The sequence below is a fragment of the Episyrphus balteatus genome, chromosome 3 (genome assembly GCF_945859705.1).
Source record: "Episyrphus balteatus chromosome 3, idEpiBalt1.1, whole genome shotgun sequence".
Classification (NCBI taxonomy): Eukaryota; Metazoa; Arthropoda; class Insecta; order Diptera; family Syrphidae; genus Episyrphus; species Episyrphus balteatus.
The window spans coordinates 99,124,334-99,149,458 of NC_079136.1; the positions used below are offsets into that span (position 1 = coordinate 99,124,334).

The following is a 25,125-nucleotide window of genomic DNA, read 5'->3' on the forward strand; positions in this document are numbered from 1 at the left end:
AGAAAGAATTTCTATTTTCGACCAAAAAATATTTCCTTCGGCAAAAAAGTTATTCTTTTTTGTAATAATTTTTTTCTTGTGCCCTTTTTCAATTCAAAAGTATTTTAGGATTTCGCTTTCTAGCCAACCGGGTAAAAACTGCTATATCAGTGTCTGCGTCCAAGAGGCTGCCCAGTGAATCCGAAGAATGGGTGAGACTTCTCGATACGCCATGGGTTACGTATCCTGGTAATAAAATTCCTCTTCTTTTTTTTCTTTTTCTACTCTATTCTATTTTTTTTTTTTGTTTTAAATGTGTGCCTCGTTTTACGTGCTAAAATAAATTTAAAAAAAAATGAAGATATAAAAGCGATCGGAAAAGAAAAAATCAAGGATAGCAAGGAGAAGAAAAAGTTTTGCCTCGTATTTTGCTCAGCATCACGACCGGGATGTCAAATCCGTTGAAGTCCTTTTTTTTCATTCGAAATTGGGCGAGAGTATGAGTTTTCGATTTGTGTTTCGTGCTACATATATGGAAGTAAGTTCGTGCATGGAAGTGGGAGCAACTCGTCGTCGTTATATAATTGAATGGTCTGACAGAGGATAAATGAAGACGTGTGCGCCGTGAAAAGGAACTGGATTTAGTCAAATGCACTAATTAAAAGAAGAGGATATATTTGATAAGCATTTGTGGACGAATCATAAGAAAAGAAAAATAAAAAAGATAAGGAACAAAAAAGGTTTGTTTACAATATGTATTTCCTTTCTTTTGAAAAAAATGTTATTGTCTTTAAATTTCAAAGAAGAAATTCTATGAAAAAAATAATAAGTCTTTTGTAAAAGGTACCTTTAATAATAATCACAAAAAAAAAATCAAAACGAATTATGGAAATGGAAATTGTGTCCTTAAAATTTCAAAAAAAACATTTTACTTTTAGGAATTGATGTTATTGATACCTATTTACCTTTAGCAAATTATTTGGTTGGTTGGTTTTAAATTTAATGGAACCTTTCCAAAATTTTATAGTATTAAATGGGACCGGTTCGGAAATGTTGAGAGACAAAGACAATAGGCTGGCTACGTTGGTATTGCGTCGATGGGTTCAAAATATCGGAAATTATAATTAGTGGGTTTATGGTAGAGTAAACTGTGCTCATAGACCGTTTATTAATATTTCATAGAACTTTGAATGGTTTTTTGGTTTTTGGGAAACGATGTTTTGTCTATGGTAGGTTTGATTGAAATTTAAAACCACATTTAGATGGAATTTGTGTATGTGGGCATGTGGAATAAAATGATTCGTTGATATAAGCGATCCTAATTAAGTGATCCTAATTAATGTCCAAATTGTTGAATAGGTTTTTAATTGGCAACAGTATGATGTGATGAAAAGAAAATAAATTTTAATTAAGGTTCCCTGTTTAAGCCGTTGGGTTCACATTTTAATACCTATGATTATTTTAACTTATTTAATTATACAAAATATACAACTCTTAACACTTGGGTAATTTCACCCATAGTCCATAGATGAACTTCAAAATTATCATTATTTGTTTTATTAAAAAAAAAAACCAAAATGTAGTTCTAACTCAGCAAAAAGTTGACACTACTATGATTGAGCCTAGGAATTTTTTTCCTGATTTCAAAAATTTAACTGTGATTTATAAGACGATTTTGTTTAATATAAATAAAATTGCAACTTTTGTAGCAGCAGAATAGCCTCTTTATATGTATGTACATATGTGTCGAAATTTATTTTATTTTTAACTTTTGAAATCACCAATATTAACCTAAAATTCAAAACGATAGATACTTTAAAGGAGCTCATAATTTGATATTTTCGGGCAATGCTTCCACCATTTAAATGTTAGCTACATATTTACCGTTAGATTTGTGGCTTTAGGAGCAAGATTGCCAAGATAATAATTGTTTTAAGCTCACTAAACACTCACTTGGCTTACTAGCCACCTTTTTTGTCCATCAGCTGCCTACGGAGCTTTTTTTATATTAAGGGTTTGGGATTTTATTTTTAGGCCCAAAAATAACAGTACTTATCATATACAGCCTTTTCCAAAAGTATTAGGTACCCCGATAAAATGCTGTTTTGGATAATATATATTCGTCTTTAATTTTTCAATATTCAATTCAATTCTATCAATATTTCAGCTTGAGAAATCTGTGCAAAAATGACCAAACATGTGTAAATTGTTCAAAAAAACACTGATTTTAAACGAGCTACAAATATGTAACTGAAGAAAATTGTACAAAACTTTAAGTATTCACAGTTAGAAGGCTTCAGTATAATGCTACCGTCAAGAACTCATTCACCAGAACACAAGAAGTTGCAGTAATTTACTTTGTCATATAGTGAAGGTGGTTTGAGAAATAATTACTTGTTTTCAAATCCTTCTAACTGTTTAATGCAGCAAAATAATCCAAGGAAACTCGGTGCTAAAGAATACACATCAACTCCTTAATAAAATGGAGAATAAATTAAGATTTAGGGTTTCAATCTTCCTGACATAATTAAAATAATACCTAATGATCAGAGATAGTGAAATCGGCTTGAAACGCATGTTATAAATAAAAAAAAATCAAATTCAAAAATTGTTAAAAAAAATCAATTAGGCAATATTTTTCAATTTTTTGAGAAGAATAAAAACTAAAACTCTGAACATGCTGCATGACTAAACTTACAAAATTACAAATTTTCTGCTTTTTGTATTCGATATAAAATTCGTCTTTTAACTATGTACATTTTTATATGAGTGTAAATATTTTAAAATATTATAGAGCTCATTATAACCTTTAAACCGAAACTGACAAGCTTTTATCCCGAAATCTTCAGAATTTTTAAAGTAAACGTAAATCTTTTCAGGATGAATGAAAGGCTCTTAATTTTTTTTACTGCCAAAAGTTATCTTTCATTGAAAAAAATTTCATTTTCCTTAAACTTTTTCGCATAGTGCTCTAAAAAAAGTTTGATTTTCTATATTAAAGACTCTTTTTTGCTATTTTTGTATCGCCCCTGAGTAAAAGAAATATGTAACTTTATTCTCATTTTTACTTGCGATATAGGTACTATAGGGCAAGTTTAGGATTCGTAAAAAAAATCGAACTCGAGATAACAATTTTACATGACATTACGATGATAGAGAATGCCAAAAAAGTGGGTCCGGCAATTCTGTCTGTCTGTCTGTCTGTCTGTCTGCCTGTCTGTGTGTCTGTCTCTATCTGGAGCTGCAGCCTAAACGAGTCAAGTGATTTTCTTCAAGCTTGGTAGTTAGCAGTTTTTGGTGATTCCCTAGAGGGGAAATTGAAATTTTTTTTATGACCAAAACTAACGGTACCTGCCATATAACGGAAATAGAAAAGTTAATTTTTTTCAAAAACGGCTCTAACGATTTTGATTAAAATTTTTGTGTGTAGTACTACACATAAGAGCCAACTTTTTAAATAAAAAAAATATTTTTTGTACCGTTATTAACGGTACCTGTCATATAACGGTTTTTTTTTCGTTTCTGAATATCTCGTACAACATTTACCCGATTTAAATGAAAATTTTTATACAAAAGTGTGTAAGTAAAGATATTATTAAAATTTTAGAAAATTTTCAAAAAACGCATTTTTGGTTTTTTAAAAAATATTTCAAAATTTTTTTTGAAAAATCAATTTTTTGAAAACGGATCAATGAAAAATTTTGGAATTTAGTTTTTATGTGTAAATTAATTATTTCTTCAAAATGGCATACCAACTTTTTTTTTGAAAAATGTTAAAAAATTTTTATACATAAAAAATTATTTTTTTAAAAAACGGCTCCTACAATTTTCGAAATTTTTTTTCTAAAAATACCTTTTTATACAAGAAATAAAATGGCATATTTATTTTTTTTTTTAAGATAATTTAAAACATAGTTTTATTAATTAATAAAACAGATTTAATTTTTTTATACTACTTATGAAATTTCTTCAAAATATCAAATTTTAAATTTCTTGTATAAAAAGCTTTAACATTATAGTTACTTTAAGCATAAGAGCAAGTACGTGCGACCCCAGTCGTGCAATTTATTTTACCTGCAATTATTCCAAAAAAAAGGAATTGTTAGGTCTTTTCGAATACGAGAAAGTGCATTATTGTGCGCTAAAATGCGGATAGATTTGTAACAAAACCAGATACATACCTAAAAAACTGCTCATGAATTTATTTTGTCGAAATACTTAATAGAAGGTATACGTTTTTGAGAAAATTAAACCTTTTTTTTTTAATTGGCATACGACATGTTATATCTACCTTTATTTTTGATAATAAAAAACTTCAAAAACCTACCTAAAACATACTAATTTTTAAGTGAATTAGCTCGACTTTTTTGACATTCTTTATCCTCGTATTGCTAAGTTTGTTTGTAATCTCTGTTTTGAATTTTTTGTTTCGTAGTTTTTCATTATACAAATATGTATCAATTTCGCATGTCAAAATTATATTTTCTGCACATTTTACCAAAGCTTTTTTTTTTTTAATATTGACCATTATTTAAACCTGTTTTTTTTTTCTATAAAAAAGTACCCCTACATTATTTTTCTCATGTGAATATCTTGAATTCTTTAAAAACATTACTTTCCAGCACATCGTTAACAAAAATTTAATTTTGACAGCCACAAATCCTGAAAATCCTCTCTCTCGGATTATATTTTCAATTTCTAAAAGTAAAAAAAAAAAAAAAACAGCACCAAAAATATATACTTGTTCATCCACGCATAAAAACTTTCTTAAAAAAAAAAAAACATAAAACTCCTTTCAAGTAATGCTATCCATCTTTCGAGAAGCAATCTCTAACATCTCATACAAACAACACCATCATCGAGCGCAAAAACACACATCAGTTCTGCTTTAAATGCACAAAGCACAGCCCACAATGGTTAAAATTAAAACTTTCTTTGCTGTTGCGGATACGGAACTAGCTATTTAGGGCATCATTGCCATGTGCATATTTTCCTTCCTTCCGGAGCAGAGAAAGACGCGTATGGCGTTTAGAAGTCTACATAATATATTGTATGTTGTATATATGCAGCATGCTGTGCAAATTCCATACAACATTACATAACCACACAAAGTTTATGTATACCACCTTGTAAAACTGTACATCAACATTCTAATTAAGTTAATTAAATGGCAAATAATAAATTATTGAACTGTTTTTCCTGGGTATTTACGATCCTGACATATGTGAGTGAATGTGAGTGCACGTCCCATTTTCCAACCACCACTTGTGCATAACTCGATTATGTTTGCTTCACTTTATGGCTTGTTTGTTGTTTTTCCTAGATGACTCTTGGTGAAAGTTTTGAACCCACATCGTCACACATGTATTCTGTCTGCAGACAACCGCTCAAAATCCCACATTTGTTAACAAAATTTCTCGTTTTAATATGGTCCCTAAATGGTCTTAAACTGTTATACAAACATCATCATGTGTTATAATAATTGTATTTCCGCTAACAGAAACAAAGTAGATCTTGAGAAACTAGATTATGAAAACTAAGGGTCTTACAGCTAGATCTAATCTGTGGCGGGCGCCCTAGACATTAGTATCAAAAATTCACGGGTCAGTTTTCAAGGGTTATCAATGACAAAAACAAATTATTTATAAATTTCATAGTTAAAATATGTATGTTGGTAGATATAAATATTATAGAAAAATAAAACAAAGATATTATTTTCATAATGTGACTTTTGGTTTAGTCGAAACAAAAATAGAATTTCTTTAAACAATTTTGAATAATGTTCCGTAAAGTAAATTTGATTTGGCTATAAAGCTCAAAAATACAATAACAGGTAATTATATGTTCATATAAAAAGTTTAAAACAGCTTTATATATAAACTCAACAAAAGGAGAAGTTATTGGCTTTTCAAAAAGGTATAGCATGTTATTGTATATATAACCGTTGATTTTTTTAATAATTTTTTCCATGCTAACTCCAGTTTTTAGAAAATTGCCCCGCCCGGCTAAACGGAGGGGATTACACAACCGATTTTTTTCTTATCTCGATCCAATCTACACGATCCAGCTTCTTGGCACATTCACATGAATCACCCTGCACATGAATCACCCTGTATAAAGGTTGGTCACTGTGGTGTATGCGTAACTTTTTTTTTGAACAAAAGGTCGTGTGTGAATTGGGTTAAATATTTGTCAAAAAATTATCCTTCTGTGGGAGCAGTTGAAATTATTATCTTTAGAGGATATTTTTTTTGTAAAAAGGTTTTGTTTTTTATTTGTTAATAAATGATCTAAAAAGACTACACATTGCCCGAAAAATCTTATTCTCAAATCTCTTTTTCAATGTTTATTTTTTCATTTGAGTAGGGTAACCATGTTTTGTAGATTATTGGTATGTGAAGATTAATTAAAATGGTCTCAATTTTTGTTTGCGGCATTAAAAATAATAATTCAATGAAACTAAAATAAAATGAGGAAAACCTTTTCGTCTTTTAAAAATGCCAACTTTATCCATTTTCAGTATCAACTGAACTATTCTTTCTTTTAAGACTACATAATTTTAAACCTCTCTAGCCGTACTGTAATATAAATGATGTTTTTAGAATACGATTAGAAAAAGAACACTACGTTTATGAAGGTTTGTCGGATCAACTTGACTTTGGCTTTTGTTATCTGTTATAGCTTGTTATAGCCTAACGTCGCGTGCGTCGCGTCGTCGCCCTAATTGCAATTAACACTTTCATTCGCCCAACAACATGGTCTCCAATCAGACATCAATAAAATATTTTTATCTTCTAAAAATGTACGGTCCATTTTGTGCATTTCATTTTCAAAGTATTTTCATGAAGATCAATATTTCTATCCATGCCAATAATGAACAAAAAAAAAAAGAATTCAATGAATTTAATGAAAATGGAATATGGCACGATTCGCCATCTTCAAATTTAATTACTTGCGAACTCTATCGATTTTATATTTCATTGAAATTAATTAAATCTTATAGTTCGCCATATTTAAATGGATGAATTCAACGAAAGGATAAACTATCTGTCCTTGAGATTACATTCCATTTAAATTTCCTTGATTGCTAATTTGAAAACAAATGCAAATCTGCTTAAATAAGGATCTTGTTAAGGCTTAAACCTTAATGAAATAGTGCAATGGAAGTGACTGCGGAAAGTACCTACCTACCAACCTACCAACCAACCCTCACTCTGAACACTCTCCAAAAAGCAACACCCACACAACTATAAGATAGTTGACCCGGAACGTGGCATGAATAGGAGAAAGTTATTTTTAGAAGAAAATTGCAAGGCATGAACAAACAATGGACAACAACATGCGGAGACACGGAAGGATGAACGATGTAGTTGTAGTGCGAGTACCACAATCCTGTGGCTTGTGGACAGGGATCGTTTGAGAGAGAATAAAACAATTTTCGGTAAGGATGTTTGCAAAAGCACAAAAAAAAAAAAACGAAAAAAAACTGACTTACTCAAGGCAAAATGCTATTTTATTTTGATTGTTTACCCCAGGGAAGTCTTCAAAAATAATAATGATATAAAAAACAGCTCCAACTTTTGTCCTTGACAGTATGTTTTGGTAAACATACAGTATGTATGTGTGTACCTACCCATTTGTGGAATCTTTTGTTCTTTCTCATTTTGTAAGAATCTTTTTAGCCAACAAAACTAAATGAATATGTTTATGCTCTGAAAATGATGGTGATTTTTGGTCTATTTGTGAGTGAGTGTGAGAGCGCACTGAAGATGCAGTGGCAGTCACTTAAGTGTGCGTTTTAAGTGTCAGTCTATATCTGGGAGATGATGATTGTCATAAAGTTTATGATACGCGCCGAGAAGTTTTCAAATTCAATGTGACACATATTGTCTCTAGGAGGCTGGGGGGTTAAAGTAAAAATGAATATTATTTTCTTTCACAGATGGTGTTGGGAATTTGCCTTATTCTTGGTTAGAAGATTTTATTTTGACAAAAAAAAGGCATTTGAGAAAAAAGTTATTTGAAAGCTTTTTGAGTGTCAAATGTTGGTGGGAATATATTTTATGGCCTGACATGGGAGGAATAAAAATGCATTATTTATTTCGTTGAATGTAGAAAGTGACAATGAAATATGTCGGATGGAATTTTATATTTCTATTAATAAACAAAATAAAATTGATAATACATAAACAATATATTGGAATAGAAACTGTTAATAAAAATATAAGAGTTCTTTAAAATGAAAAAGTAGGTTTAAAAAAAAAAAAAACAATCAAGTTTTTTTTAATAAACTAATAGTAAATAAAAGCAATCGTTTGTTGTTTTTTATGGTGTAACATGTAAGAACTTAGTACTAAGCTAAGTTCTGAGTTACTAAATTACTACTATAGAAAGCTAAAGCGGGGGCGAAATTGAAATTTAATTTTTAGGACCAGAGTTAACGGAGCTTTCTTTTCTCAAAAATGTCTCAAACGATATTGTGTTCAACATTTTTGTGTTATCTGTGGCAATTAACAATGTTTTTGTTTTTGAAATAGAAAAATATTTTTTGAACCATTATTATCTGTATTTCTGACTTACTCGTAAACGATTCAACGAAAATGTATGAATACCTATTACACAACCGTTAAGGTATACTAATACATTTGAAATTAAAAATAAGTATAATTTTCAAAAAAAACCTTTTTGGATTTTTTAAAAAATTTAAATATTTTTTATTTTTTGAAAAATCTACCTCTTGAAACGGGTCGATGAATTTTTCGAAACTATATTTTTATGTGACGGTTAAACTTTTTATTTGAGCGGCATTTTTGTTTTTTTTTTATGCTTGAAAATATTTATACAGAGTGTGCCAAAAGTAATAGTCTAAACGAAATATGCTGACAGGCTAACTTAATGGCTCTCAGAATTTGGTAACTTGTTTATCCCAAATCCTTTCGGTTTTCAGTTAAATGAATTTTCGGTTCTTACAATTATTTTACTAAAATATTGGTTAATAAATTAGGGACAATTCATTAATAAAACGTTTTGTATTATTTATTTTCCGAAAGTTGAAGTTATATAGAATGATATTACAGTTTGACTTAAAATTGCTCTGCTCTGAAAAACATAGTTTTTTCAAATTCAAATTGCAATATCTTTCGTTCTAAGTTCGACTTTGGAAATTTGTATACTTTTATGAAAACTTTAATAGCAGACCAGATTTTTAAAATTTTCAGTGTCAAACCAATAGAAATTTTGTCAGGGTGTTGATCTAAAAGTTGAACATTGAGTGTTACTAAAACTTCGAGCTGTTGAATGATTTGTAACGAATACAAGATAAAAAAAAAGTTTTCATAAATTATTTTTCCCACTTATTGACCAATGTTTGAATGAAAATAATTGTAAAAAAAAAACAAAAGTCAATTAAAGATAGGGTAAGCTAAAAACTACTTCAAATTAGAGATTTTTAGAAATTTCACAAGAACTGCATTTAATCGAAAACCTTAATGAAAAGTTACCAAATACTTAGAGCATTTTAATTTGTCTTTGAGTTTATTTCAATTGGACCATTACATTTGGAACAATCTTTTTTTATATGTAGGTTTTTTTACTTAGTAACTTGTAATTTCTTCGTATTCCTATGTTCAGGCAAGTCACATAGGACGAAGAATTGGTTTTTGACCTTGGATGTTTTAAATGACCTGGGCTCAAAACTGAAAATTCATTTTTCTAAACTTATAATCCTTATGTGACACTTTACGTAGAGGAAAAAGTAGGGAATAAGAGTTTATGTTCAACATAAATTATTGAAGTTTCGATTCAGCAATTGGCCCTTAATGCTTAAGAAGTTCTCAAGAAGTACATAACTAAGGAGCTCTATTAAAAATAATGATATGAGGAGATGGGAAAACAGTTCTGAAAGGGAAAAGACATAAAATAATAAATATTTATTTGCGTCATACGTTACACTTCATTTCAAAGAACATATTATTTCAAACTTTCTCATTTTAGAGTGTCAACGTAGTTCAAGTCGAAACTTGACTAACCTTTATCATCAGTAACGAAGCCTTATTTTTTTTGTCAGCAAGTGAAGTTATAATTAACATTGTATCTTTTATTTCTTTTATCTTTTTATACAGATACAGTTTCTAGATTCATTTAAAAAAATATACTTCTGAACTATTTCGTATAATTTTGATTTAAAAACATTTTGTAACCAACAAAGACAAATTATAATTTCTTCTTTTTGTACTAAAATTAAAAAAAGTAAAATCACAAAACCAATTTAAATATTTATCAAATTTCATCCTCACAATGTTCAAGAATATTGTTTTTTTTTTTTTTTTCAATGGGCTTAATACAAATCACAACCATCCTGCCTCCAACAATGTTTCATAAAATTTATTGTTTGGCCAAGCACAAATACAATAAATTCAGGCCTTATGGATACCTTTATTGCTTTTATGTGCTTATCTCCGTCTCCTCGTCGTACCTTATTTTTTTTTTTTTTGTTTATATTTTATTTTGGTTTTTGTTTGTTTTTATATCTCACAAACGGAAATTGCAAAATCAATATCCTAACTCCCATTATTTCTTCCGCTACAAAGTGATGATTCACCAAATAAAAACAAAATCAATCCCCCGCAGCTACACATTGGAATGGCTTTGACTTCAAATAGACAGACGGCAACATAGACACACAGCTTCAGTGTTGAATTTAAACAAAAAAATGACAGGCTGTTTCGGATTTTCTAATAAAAAAAAAGAAGAAAAATGTGAAAACAATCATAAAACAGTCGAGTGAGGGCGGCATACAGTATTTCTCTGTGTGTAACGCAGAATCTGGCTTTTTTATTTCAACCCTTTTATTTTATAGTTCTTGATGTCGAAAAAACCGACACATCATGAAGATTACGTAAAAAAGTATTCTGTATAATGTAAGATTGAAGGATCTTACCTGACCTTAAAGTCAATTTATTGTGTGCAAAAGGAAAACTGTTCACCATTTTGTCTCAACCTATAATAAGAGTGTCGTAATATAAATCCGGCGTTTTTTCGCTGTAAGAATGTGAAATTACCCCGAATTTCCACGATCGGCCTATTTTCACCCATGACAAAGTAAAATAACAGCTATTATGCGTTATATCACTTTTTCAGTTTCATTTTTAAAACTCTTAGGATGTCAAATGTGAACTTATAATATCACCGGTAATACATACCGTTGCTTAAAACGATAGAGATTTTTGGAATTTATGTTCCACTTGAGTAAGGTATAAAACCAACACCGAATTCGGGTGCTAATTTTTGTTTATAAATAGGATGAGGGATGAAATAATTTAATGAAGTGTTTAAATTTACCAAGTTTTACGGAAAAATATTTATGGGCTCAGTCATACTTTATATTCTTTTAAAGGAATCGAAAACCTACATAATTTTACAGTAGGTATTAGATATCAAATAAATTTTTTTTTCAATGAATTTAGGTATGAACCTATCAAAACTAAGTGTCTTGCTATTTTCGGCGGAAAAGGTGATTTCAAGTTAAATTTAGAACAATGCATTCAATTAACTCAAAAAAGAGTCTTCTTTTCTATCCGTCAAGTAATGAACTGTGAAATTTCTTCGTAGAAAAACATCGTTTTTTAATTGCAACCCAAGAGAATTTTACTCAAATCAATTATTTTATTTATTATTGTTTTATTTACTTATTTTTAGGGTTGAGTCTGAAACCCTCCCCCATTAAGATCTGCCACTGTGGTATATGAAGGGTCCAGGGGAAAAACGGTACATGTTTTATTTACTGAGCACTATCTGATGGCATCCTTACTTTTATAAAACAAATTTAAGCCTTGCTGAAAAAAATAAATAAATTGTGAGCTTGTAGTACTAAGTTGTATGGAGAACAAAATTTGAAAATGCGTATTTCTCGAAATGAGTTGGAATGGACTTGTGCTGTTTTTCCCCCGGACCCTTCATATGGAGTCACTAATTACATCGCAACACCTAAATCATGAAGATGGTTAAATCTTTTAAGTTTGCGTCAACAAAAACAGATATGTTGTACATGCATTATGAAAACAAAAACGTTTTTTTTTGTTGCCATTTTACAACGGTAATATTTAAGAAACCAAGGTGAGTACAAATGTTTTAACATCGGATTTGAGTTGATCACCCCTAAAATATTTTGAAAATATATTTTGGTTCTTGTTTCAAAAAACCAGTGTTATACCCCAACAGTAGAAAAGGACGGAAAAATGAAAGTAATTTTTTATAGGTAAATAAGAAAATAAGAGTGTTCAAAAATAAATTTAAATACAAGGTTTTACTTTTGTTTCGTCGCTTCCCGCTACTCGCATTCGAACTTTTGGAAAACGTCATTTGTGTGCTATTATAGATGTTGCTCCTGCAAAAGAAAAGTGGAAAAACCGATGTGTACACCATCCAGGCTATCCAAATTAAACTTTCCTTCATTGGTGAACTTAAAAGTTTTTACATTTTTCATCCCAGAATCTATGCTTTTCACCGAGGCGAAGGTGGGAAAGTTTAAGCCTTGGCAATAGCACCGGTTTTAAACATTTTCTCTCGTGGGAATGGTTTAGGTCCGACTTAATTTACTGCACTTGTCGTAGGTACTCCCACTAGGGGAGAAGGGGGTACATTTGACTTTTAGTTTTTAAAGGTTTTCGAAAACTGTTAATGTTTTCCAATGTTTTGTTTTTTATTTGATTTATTGACTATTCAAGATTATACTAACAGTAAATTTTTTTGTTTTATAACATTTCAACATTTAAAAAAATACTATTTTCTAAAAAAAGTCATTTTGTCAAAAGTGCCCCGGGAGGGGGGCACATTTGACTTTAAAAGGGGTACATTTGACAATACACAGAGAAAAATAGACCACATAAAATAGAACAAAAACAATAAGATTTCTCTATGGTTTTCATCCAAGAAGGAAACCTTATTAAAACAATCGGGTTTTCCTTATTGTTTTAAAATCTGCCAAAAAATAAAAAAAACGATGACCAGGCTGGGAATCGAACTGGAGACTTCAAATCATTAGTCGCCCACCTTACCACCTGAACCAACCCGCCATGAAAATATTGATCGCGATTTTTGTTCTAGTGCTAAGTTGCAAAAAAAATCAACTTTTCAGTCAAATTTTAATAAGATTTTCTCTATAAAAATAATAAGAAATCTCCTTGAAAAAACCTTATTAATCGTTGATTTTAATAAGATTTCCTTATGAAATGTATGGACGGTAAAACAATATGGCAATCTGTTAGTTTTTAGCGGGTCATATTTTTCTCTGTGTAGTGGATTAAACCCCACATCGTGTGCATTATATTTTTAAAACTATCAGCCGATCTTGCTCGTCTTCTGTTTGATTAGAAAAAAAAATAAATTTTTGGTTTTAAACAATCTACTAAACAATATAACGAAAAATATAAATCAAAAAAATCATTTTCTAAAAAGAAGAAGAAAAAACAAAAAAACCATAAAATATCTCAAAAAATCCCTCCATTTAAATTTTAATCAAAATTAATCGATGTCGATTTATTTTTAAATAATTTATTTAATATATATTTCCCCAAAATCAACGTTAAACTGTGATAACATTGCGAAAGTCAAAGGTGCCCCGAAGGAGCTTCATAACTGTTTTTCTTTTTTTTTTCAATAACTAATACTATTTTTTTTACAAAACTGGTTTTAATTTACTAAACTTTAAGCATACTGCTATCAAAATATTGATTCACCATTGAAAAAACTTTTTTATAAGGTTCAGAAATCGCTTACATACTGGTGGTCAAAAATTAGATCAGAAATACAGAAAACACGAAAACACGTGGTACTCCGCAAAAAGTTAATGAAAGACTGCGAAATTTCACAAAATTTCTTTAAATCAAACTAAGCTTCCTTCTTCATCCAAACTATTCTTTATAAATTACTAATTACTAATCTCCTTACCTTTTTATATAAATGTTCAAATGCTTTAGAAAAAGGAAGTGAAGTTGATTGCATATACACTGATTTTTCTAAAGCGTTTGATCAATTAAATCATAAAATTATTTCTTTCAAGCTAAAAGCTTTTGGTTTTCCGCCTTTTTTTATAGCCTGGATAGAATCATACCTTGAGAATAGATCCTATCAAGTTAAATTCAGGAACTGTCTTTCTGACCCCTTTATTGCTCGCTCAGGTGTACCCCAGGGAAGCCATCTGGGTCCATTTCTTTTTATACTTGCTATAAATGATGTAACTTCATGCATTAATTCAAGTGAAATTCTTATATTCGCCGATGATATGAAGATTTTTAAGACAATAAAAAACAACCATGACCGGATTCTTCTACAAGCTGACATTGACAGTTTTAGTGTTTGGTGTGGGAAAAACGGTCTCTCTCTCAACCCAGTCAAATGTCAAACAATTACTTTCTCTCGAAAACGAGTCCCGAATGCCTTCGATTATTGTATATCGCAACACAAGCTCTGTCGAGTATTTAGTTTTAAGGACTTGGGTGTCCAATTCAGTTCAAATTTAGAATTCACCGAACACATTAATTTCATAGTAAACAAAGCGAGCTCAATGCTTGGATTTGTAAAACGCTGGGCAAAGGAGTTTGACGATCCATTTGTCACACTTTCTTTATACAACTGCTACGTTCGACCCCACCTCGAGTACTCTTCCCAAGTATGGAGTCCTTTTTATGAGGTTCATAAGAATCGTATAGAATCAATCCAACATAATTTCATACGCTTTGCTCTGAAGGGTCTACCTTGGACAGATCCTTACAACTTACCACCTTACGATCAGCGGATTCAACTTTTAAACATGCAAACTTTGCAACAAAGGCGTGTCAATAACGATATTATATTCTTTCATCAATTAATTAATGGCCAACTTGACGCTCCTGACTTAATAGGTTGCCTTGGCTTTAACTATCCGGGAGGATCTCACCACCTACGAAGATTTGAACTCTTACATATTGACTTTCATAGAACAAACTATGGTATAAACGAGCCTCTTAACCGAATGAGCAAACTTTATAATTTAAACGATATTGACTTTAATATGAGCAAGATGAAATTAAAAAATTTATTTCGAACCAGTGCTCCACAGACGTGATTGTCAGTTAATGTTTTAATTAGATTTTTAAATTGTAAATATGTTAGTATATCATTTTTAGCTAATATTAATTGTAAATTGTGCATGTGGATAGTATTTAATTGTTTTTGTCCTACTAACTACTAACACATGCACTAATGATGAACCCTCTGATAGTAGTATACAGCTTGCTCTAAGCTGACTACATCAAAGAATCTGAAGTGAAAAAAAAAAAAAAAAAAATAAAGGACACGATCATACCGAAAACGCAAAGTCAAACCAAAGGCTTCCTTCCTGATCATTTTAGATTACACAATCGGACCTTTCTAATTCTCCCTGTATCTAAAAAGTTATATGGTTTCTAGCATAATCAAACTTTGGCTCTTCCAAGGACATTAGATAGAGAATATCAGTAAACAATTTTATTCAGTCCGATAACCTTCAAACAAAAAATTATCACATCGAAACATTGTACAAAACCAAAACTTCATTTAAACAAAAATATTCTCTTTGATTACTGACTTACTTTTATACACTTATCTTGTGTTGGTGTTTTTTATGCCCACCGTTAGTAACTTTTCAAAACACATACAAAAAAGAAACGAGTTAACAGTTGCAACCATTGCATTGATTTTTTTTATCAAAATAATGTCACATTAACAGGTGTTGTGCCAAAAGAGATTTTCCCAGTAGCCAATTAAATATTAAAGCTCTAATCGTATATTTTGCATAATTAATTGCAAGTTAGACATCAGAGGTTGTCACTGTAAAGGATCTGTTTTGCATGCAAACTACATATCTAAATCATATAGAATTATAACTGGTTCATGTGACAGATGTTACTTAGGCTGAAAATCCTACACAATATAATTATTAATGGAAAACCTTTGGTTGAGCCTGACCCGTTCGTCGGGTTTGGAAGGAGGAAAAATTGCCAGTAGAAAATGAAGCAATCACAAACTTAAGGCCGGCTAAACAATTAATTATTCCAATGAATGTAGAAGGTAAATTGGTAAATTGGTAGCATGTGTTCATTTTCATGCAAGTCGTACTGGATGCGTAGTGCGTATATAGATATTCTATACAAGATATCACCCTCTCCTTGTAGAGAACGCAGGACATCCTACCTCGGTTTCCCACTTTTCAAGCCAACACTACCACACACCACCAACGCCAACAAGGGGACTATTGTGATGACCTAGTTTCTGAACTTAAGAGATGAAATTAGAGCACGAATGGAGTAGTATTTGCTTAAAGGAAGCAATTGGGAGGAATTGCAGAAAAGGACTCAAGTAGATTATGTAACATTGGCTGTACTGTTTGTACAGAAAAAAATCCAACGAAATATAGGCTTTTGTTTAATCTGTATTCTATTTAAAAGGACTGAAGAATGTGCTGTTGTTTTTTTTTCTTGTTTTGTTTTGCGTGGGAGTTGTTTTATTATTATTATTTCCTATTTTTCCTCATTTCTGTTGGTTTTTTGGATTAAGGGTGACAGCTACACTATACCATCTTATCATTCCCCCCCTCAAAAGGCAAAAGAAATAATAAAACGAATCGTCTTTCTTAAGCGAATATTTGACTTTTGTCTTATTGCTTTGATTTACTGAAGCATAAGTACCTACACACACACACAGTTGTACTGGAAGAATAAAATCCTAGGGGTGGTTTTTAATTCTTTACGTTTTACTCAGAAGATGGCCCGCCCCTAATAGGATAAGATTGTAATTTAAGATTATACCTTTAAAAGCATCCGGACACACACAACATTTCTCAAGAAAGAAAATTGTTAGAATACAGAATGCTTTGGCCATTAGGCTTATTAGCTTTTAGATACATCTGCATATAGTGTTAAGAAGGAATTTTGGTCTAAAGTTAAACAAATGAAATGAGTTTGATGTTATATTTGCATGGACGCGGTTGTAATTTTAAATGAAGATTTTCTATGGGACACTGGGGTGTATGAGTGTTTTTTTTTCTCGGAAATTATTTTTTTTTTTTAGTATTACACAATTTCAGCCCTCGTTTTAAATGACTTTCTTTTTGAATTTTTCTTTATAAAGGAGTACCAAGAAAATATAAATGTGGTAGCAGCACAGTTCGCTGCACATTTTACAACACCAAGAAAATTGGTAAAGCAGTTTTTTATTCTTTAAAGAATGGTTATTATTAAATTTTTGCACTATAAATCCTTCAAAGCAGTAAAGAAATTAAAGAGAATTGCCTATTTCTGATTTCGAGTGAAATTAAAAGTGCCTTTGAGCTTCTTATGTGTGAAATATTTCATGGAATAGTCAACATATTTAAAGCTAAACTAGCTTAACTCAAAGTTAAGTTGGTTTTGTAAGCTAATAATCAATAAAAAGTATTTATTTTGTTTTAAAATTTGTGTAAAATATATTTTGCAACACGATTTAATTTTTATCGTAGTTTTTAAGACAACATTATTGTTAAAAATAATTTTTATTTAAAATGCAGTTTCAACAAATATTTAAATAAAGTTCAATTCAATTTTGTTTTATTGAACATACTATATACAATTGACTTAAGCTTAACTTATTTCTAATAAGATACATTGATTGATATTAAAATTTGTTGGCACATATGGGGCCTAACCTTATACAATGGATAAAAGATAAAATATATATAAATATAGTACATGAATAGGCTTAATTTTACATGTCTGCTGACTAGGTTATCCTCGGGGTGTTCCGTCCCGGTTGTCCAGTTGTGGTATTGATAATGGTGGGTTGGGTGGTATGGCATTTAGCCGCGGTAGTAGGCCTATTGCGTATCGGCGTAAAAGTAAACTACTTCCTCGTTGTCGGTTGGGATTATGTGCTCATCCAGAATATCCAAAGCACTAAGGTATCTGGGTTCGGGATGTCGTTGTTGGGTTCTCATGCTTCTCATCAGCTGATTGGGGTGGTTGGCGATGCTTCCGACAAGTTTCTTTGCAGATTGCAGCAGATACTTTTCCAACGTCATGATGTTTGCTTCCTCGTAAAGTCGCTCGTTGCTGTAGTATTTTTGTCGCTGTCGATCGAAGTAAAGTCCGGTGCAGATCCTCAGGATTTTCCTCTCAAAAATTTGAAGTTCCTTCATGGCTGTCTTGGAAATGGTATACCATACCGGAAAGCTATAGGCGATGACAGGTCGTAGAAGCTGCTTGTAGATCAGGAGTTTCGTTGGTTGGCTTAATCCGTTTCTTCTCTTCATCAGGGGGTGAAGGCGATGGAAGGCGTAGTTGGCTTTTTTCAGGACAGACCTAGAGTGAAGGTTGAACCTCAGGAGCTCGTTAAAGTTGATCCCTAAATACTTCGCGTTGCGTTTGGCTGCCAATTTAGTACCATCAGGTAGTGTAAGTGTGATGCTCCTACAGTTTGCAGCTGACCGAATGCTTCGTCCTCCTGTTCGTCTAAAGCACAGTAATTCCGATTTGGATGAGTTGATCCGGATACCCCATTTACTGTAGAACCCATACAGTTTTCGAATGTGAGCTTCAACTTTCCTGGCGGCTATCGTTGGCGAGACGGACTTGTAGTATGTGAGCGAATCGTCAGCGTAAAGCAGGTTCTCACACTCACTTGCAAGCGGCTGGTCTGACGTCAGGATACTATAGAGGAAGGGACCAAGTTTTGATCCTTGGGCAACTCCAGCTCTAATGCACTTCATTGCTGATTTTCTATCCTCCACTTGTACGAAGAAGTTCCTAGAAGAAAGAAAAGAAAAAATGATTTTTATTAGTGCTACAGGGAATCCTAGTAAATGAAGTTTATGGATAAGGGCTTCTATCCATACGCTGTCAAATGCTTTCTCGACATCCAGAAAGCATGCGACGGTAACTTGATGGTTGTTCAAAGCTGAGGTGATGTCTTGGTGGAACTTCATGAGCGGATGCAGTGTGGAGTGCTTCTCCCGAAAGCCGAACTGCATGTCTGGGATAATGTTGAAATCGCTGCAAAACTTCTTGAGCTTCCTCAGTGTCAGCTCTTCCAAGAGCTTACTTAGGTTGTTGAGAAGAGAAATTGGCCTGTAATTAGATATAATGTTCCTCGCACCTTTCTTAGGAATTGCCACGATTCTTGCAGTTTTCCATTTCTGCGGGAAGTAGCTGTTGTTGATGCAGTTGTTGAGGATAATGGTTAAGAAGATTAATATTGTCTGCGGGAGCCTCTTAATGACGAAGTTGGAAATGCCATCCGGTCCGGCTGATTTCTTAGGTTTGGATAGGCTAATTATTTCGGCAATCTCTTCTGGGGTGCTCAGGTTTGGGCTGTCAACTGGATCACTTGCGGGATTGGTGTTGCTGAATGTTGCTACATCGATGTTAGGTACTAAGGTCCTTCGGATGGATGCTTCCATTTCCTGTAAGAAGACTGGGTCTGCGGAAGGGTTCGGTGTGAAGTTACCTTCGAAGTGGGCTGCAAATGCTTCTGCTTTTTCCTGAGATGTTGTTGCTTCTCCATTGTTGGTGTTAATAACTTCCGGCATTGGTGACTTCTGTCCAACAATTCAGTTGATATTCTTGAAGGCATCAGGTCCGGGCTTTATTGACTGCAGTCTCTTCTGGAACTGTGTGTTGTTGAAGTGTTGAATGGCGTTACGGAGCATGATGTTGGTGCACTGCAGCTCACTCCACACTGTCCGGTAGTTGGCATTTGATGTGTTTAAGTCCCGCTTGTGGATCCTTTGGAGGCGTTTTCTTAACCGCTGTCTGTGTGCGTATAAATTTTGCACGTGTACTGGAAGATGTTGGTAGCGGTCCTTTGATGTCTTCGGCTGTTTTTGATTGTCCAGTGCACTTGTGATTGCCGTTTCCAGAGAATCAATAGCAGCATCAATTTCAACATTCTGGAGATTTCTGTTGTGTGGTGGGAAAGTGATGGATTGTTCAACATCTCTCTGCAGCCCGTCTATATCCAATCTCCTATAGTTGATGAAGTGTTCCGCTGGTTGTGTCACTAAGTTGATGGGCTGATGAAGCTTAATACTGAGCTGAACTGCTTCATGGTCCGAGTCACTGGATACTGTTGAACAGATAAAGTTGCAGAAATCAGGATGAATATGCACAAAATTTGATGTTACTAAGAAGAAGTCCAATGTTGAAGGTGTTCTTGGGTAGGTTGGTTTCGGTTGAGAAATTACAACTAACGAGTGTTGGGCACTGTTGAAATCCAACCATTAGGATATTGCCTTCCCTTCAGTGTTGATTGTTGTATCCATCCAAAGGTGATGTCTAGCATTGAAATCACCGCCGATGAGTCCATAAGTGCTTCTCGAGAGTGTGCCGTTGAGGGTCTGTAAGTCGCTCTGGATGTTTTTGGCCGTGGAATTGCATTTTAAGTACACGCTTATTATGGTGAGTGTCTCATCTCTTCCTAGGTTTAAGATTACGGCAGTAGCTTCACTGGTCGAGAGGCCTTTGATGATGGTTTCACTGGTGCTTATATTTTTCTTTACAAAAATTGCAGTCCCTCTTCGGTTCTCGGCTTTGTCCTGTCGGAAGGTGTTAAATCCAACGATGTCAATGTTATTTTTCCGTGTCACGTTGGTCTCGCTGATGAGGGCGATGTCTGGGCTGTTGTTCTTCAAGAACAAGTTGAATGATGTCCTCTTCTCCAGGCTGTACAATGAATTGACATTGTACGTCAGTATGCGGAGCTTCTTTAATGACATAGTGTGTAGATGAAGGTGGCTAAGGCCGCGGACTTATCTTTATCACTCAGAAGCCCATAGTTAGACGGAACGGCACTCCGGGCTTTCTGCATCACTGACAAGAGGTCACTTCCGAAGAGGCGCTCAACTTCGTTGTTGAGATTCATCGGTGGTGGTGCTGATATAGATGCTGGTTTGGTCGGCTTAGTTGGCCCCATAAACAAAAAATACCAAGACTGGAAACTTTCGTACGTCTTTCCCCCCGAAACCCTTTTGTGTACCGTGTTGTCTGTGAATATATGTGAAAGCCACCACGTTGGTAAATGACGTTAACACGCACACATTTATAGATTCACGACATTCAACACACATCGAACACGAACACAACGATAAGTTCACGACATTCACCACACCTCGCAGCTTGTAGGCAAACGTCAGTTGACCGCCGAGTTTCCAGTCTTGGTATTTTTTGTTTATGGTTGGCCCTGTCTTAACTGGGATGCTCTTTGCTGGAGTCCTGGTTTGCAGTTGTTGTGTTTGGTTCTTCATTGGTGCTATTGGCTTGGGTGTTGCTGCCTTTGGTGATTGTGCTTTTAGGGCCATTGCTGCATAGCTCACTGCTGGCCGGGTAATGGTACATGCTGACTTAGCAGCAAACTCCTGGTGAGACTTTTTCTGCGCCAGCACCTTATTCCTTTCGGTAAGCTTAGCTTTCAGTGTCGGGCATCCTTTGAAGCTAGCTGGATGTCCTTCCTTCTTACAGTTGGCGCACCATACATCCGATCCGGTGTTTTCCTTCCTTCTACATTGTCCTGGTTCATGGTCTTCTTTGCACTTAACGCAAACATATTGGCGGCCGCAGTTTGTGGCAACGTGACCAAAACGTTGGCAGTTTCGGCATTGCACGATGTCGTTGGTCCTAAGACGCTCCCAATGAACCCGGTGGTTCATTATCAATGTCTTTGAGTAGACCTCGGCGATGTCACAGCTCTTACTTAGTTCTACGACGAAGTTGTTGAATTCTTTGCCCTGCGCCTTTTTGGACTTGAATTCAGTGACTTTGATGACTGGGAGACCCTCGATCCTAAGTTCATCTTCTATTTCAATGGCTGCAAGTGTGAAGTGAAGTCCTTTCAGCATTAGTAGGTTCTTCCTATCTTCTCGGGGTGTAAAGGTATTAAATTGGATCTTCCTCGCCTTTAGGAAGTTTTTAATGTCCTCAAAAGATTGGCGGTTCCCAGTTGAAATGATGGTTGTCTTTGTGCTCCGGTTTTTAAATGTCACCTTGATGTTTTTATTTTTGCAGAATCTGCTGATTTCCGCGATGTTAGCGGAAAAACAGAAGATTGGTGGCATTCCTGTTGTCTTGGTGGTGGTGATTGGAGGCGTTGGCTGGGCGGCAGTTGTACTTGCTGTTGGTGGTTGTTTAGCTGTTGGTGGCTGTGTTGCAGCTTGTGACTGTTGTGCTGTTGGCGGTTTGTTTGGACTGGCTGATGTTGGCTGCATATTCGGAGAATGCTGAGCTGTTGCTGTTGATGGCTTGTAGAAATCCGTGATTATTAGTTTTTTGGCTGCAGTTGCTCCTTTTCCGGATTTCCTAGGCCTCTTCTGCCCTGGCTGGGGAGATTCACCATCAATTTCCGAACTAGAAGCAGAATCACAAGTATCCTCTTCTTCGCTGGCTGGTTCATCTTGGCTGGTTTGCACCTCATCGTTGGCGTGTGTCGATGAGCTTTCTTCACTTTCGGTTTCCATTTCATCTTCGGCTTTGTCTTCTTTGTTCTTCTGCAATTGATCATCCCTTGTGATAAAACTTCCTAGGGTTTTATTGATTCGCGATCCGTGTTCAGGACCCAGGTCGTTGATGATCCTCTTAATTAGTTCTTCCAGGGCAATAAACGCACTTTCAAGATTAAAAGGCTCACCCATTTTTAATTGCTGCTAATTGTTTTTACTTTAATTATTATATGGCACCACTTAGTTTAATCCTCGCACGATATTTTAAGAAAAACTTTCATGCGCACATTAATTAAGGGTTGGCTTAGGTAGCTTAACTCTGCTAATGATTTCGGGTTTTATTACCACAGGGTAATAAAACTTTTGAAAATCGTCGCAGGTAAAACCCTTCGCTGGTAGATTTGGTGGTTGTTTTTGTTAAGTGTTTAAAACTATACGCTGCACGTCTATCTGCTTTGAATGTCTGTTTGAAACTGATTTAAATAAAGTGTCCTTCAAGATTTTGTAAGCATAATAGATAGTCCGATTTTTGGATTTAATTGTCACTTAATTTTATTTATATAAAGTTTTTTCAAGAGCCACTGTAAATTTAAATTCAATTTAACGTAACTTCAATTAAACTATAGCCTGTAGACGAACAAGGCTTTTCCAGCGATATCTCATTTATCAAATTACGAAAAATTGTTTAGAAGCTTTGTTGGAATGGATGACTATACGAGTTACTCATATGAATTGAGATAAAGGAAAAGAGAACAAAAACGAATATAGTTGCTGGGGCAATTAAAATAATATAAAGGTTTTTTTTTGAAAACTTTCCAAAATCTTAAAAATAAATTACTTGTAGGGAGAAATAAAATTAAATTTGTTTACAAAAACTTCATAAATCATGATACATTCTGGTACATATTTAACAATCTATAGCATATCATAAAAAATGTGTCAAGATAAACGATGGCAAAAGAATGTCCACAAAACAAATCCTAACCAAAGATTCTTTGCTTAAAATCTCACTTTTCGATATACCTTTTAACTAACGTCGTTTTTTGTTTATTCCTTTTTTGTTTGCTTTTGGACGAATTTTGTTTGAGCATGTCGGAATAATACAAAAAAAAATATTCTAATCGTTGTACCATCAAGTTCACCATTTAATTAGGTTTCTGTGCAATATCGAAGCTATCCTGCTTAAACCATAGACCAAAATACATATTTGGCAATGGCAGAGCTTTGTTTTTACCAAAACGTGAGAGAGATTTACTCGTTTATCCATCATGTTCGTTTTCATGGAATATTTTTGTTTATTTTTTTTTAAATAGTTTCCGGGCAAAAGCAATCTACTGTGACGTCAAACGACGTGGAAAAGATTAAATTTCAGTTCGGATGTGGGTAAGTTTATGATGGGAAATGTTATGGAAAATCTTATTTACGATGTTCTTTTATAATTCGGTTTTTAAAATTTGTATAATATTTTGAAGGATCTAAAAGATATATATTTTTTTTAAATACTATAAAGGAAATGCATTAGAATGTGAGCTATTTCGTGTGAATAGTGTTTTGAAACAAACTACATGTATATTAATATATGAGAGAATGAGATAAAATATATCTTTTGTTCTTGGAAATGCGTCATTTTGTCTTAAAAGTTTTTTTTTTTTTTTGATAGGTACGATCTACATTCTAAAAAAACGAAAGACCATAAAAGGTATTATTATGTTGTTAGCAAATGATCTTGATTTATGAAGCTCGTCTCTATAAAAAATATAATCGGGGGTTTGGAAATCATCATCGTCTTTTAGTTTTATGAGATAGACAAGTGCATTTTACCACGCCAATTATAGCGTCAAAAGAAGTAGATTATTTTTAAGAAATCACGTGAAACAAATTGATTTGACCGTTTATCATCATTACGAGTGTAAAACTTTTTGGAATTTGTTATTTTTGTGTTAATTTTTTTTTTCTGGAAAATTAAACTGGGAAACCAAAATTGCATTATCAACTTTTTAGTCATTTTAATTTTGTACCACTTACTTTCATTTAAAATCATTTAAGTACAAGTGGAAATAATGGATTCTAGGAATAAAAAAATGGGTTTTGTTATTATATACACCACAACTATATACACTACCTACAAATGTTATCAATCCATAATTTCACATGACAGGTACTTTTTTAGGAAAATTAATGCTGAACATAAAAAAGTTAAAAACTTTTTAAACTACTATCAATTTTAGATTTAATCCTTAATGATTTATTAAACTACATACATTACATTATGTACTTAAAAAAAAAACTTTTCTGAGTATATAATTATAATTATTTATACACTATCACATTCAATTTAAAAATGTTTCTAGTCCTGCCACTTTTGTACGCAATTTTTGAGTGTTTAATTTGTTAATAATTTCCATCATTAAAATGTTAAAAGTGAGACAGTTTAAAATGTCTATTGATTAAGTTTGATTATTTTGACAACAAAATTAATTAAATCTTTTTTCGTGCATATAATAATCAAAAGTTATGAGAGATTCTGAAATTATAAATTGACAACAATTTAAATGCTATATTTAGTGACTAATTAAACTTATTAAAGTTTGACAACACTATTTTTACGTTGAATTACAACCAACATTAGTTTAGTTGAGTATGGTTGTCTGACTTAAAAACAAACTTTA

General features: G+C 33.0%; 2 protein-coding genes across 2 annotated transcripts in view; one reads left to right on the top strand and one right to left on the bottom strand.

Annotated features, from left to right (window-relative positions):
• The first annotated feature begins 270 nt into the window (after nt 1-270).
• The window catches only part of LOC129913085 (ras-like protein family member 10B), an 88,280-nt gene continuing 63,425 nt past the window's right edge, over nt 271-25,125 (top strand). The window contains exon 1 of the mRNA XM_055991533.1: nt 271-719. The gene's annotated coding sequence lies outside the window, so the exon portion shown is untranslated. The remainder of the gene's footprint in view (nt 720-25,125) is intronic.
• Nucleotides 20,595-22,648, bottom strand: LOC129915158 (uncharacterized). The gene is made up of 2 exons (XM_055994626.1): nt 21,215-22,648; nt 20,595-20,687 (listed from the first exon to the last, which is right to left on the bottom strand). The coding sequence occupies exons 1-2, from the start codon at nt 22,646-22,648 to the stop codon at nt 20,595-20,597; spliced, it is 1,527 nt and encodes a 508-aa protein (XP_055850601.1).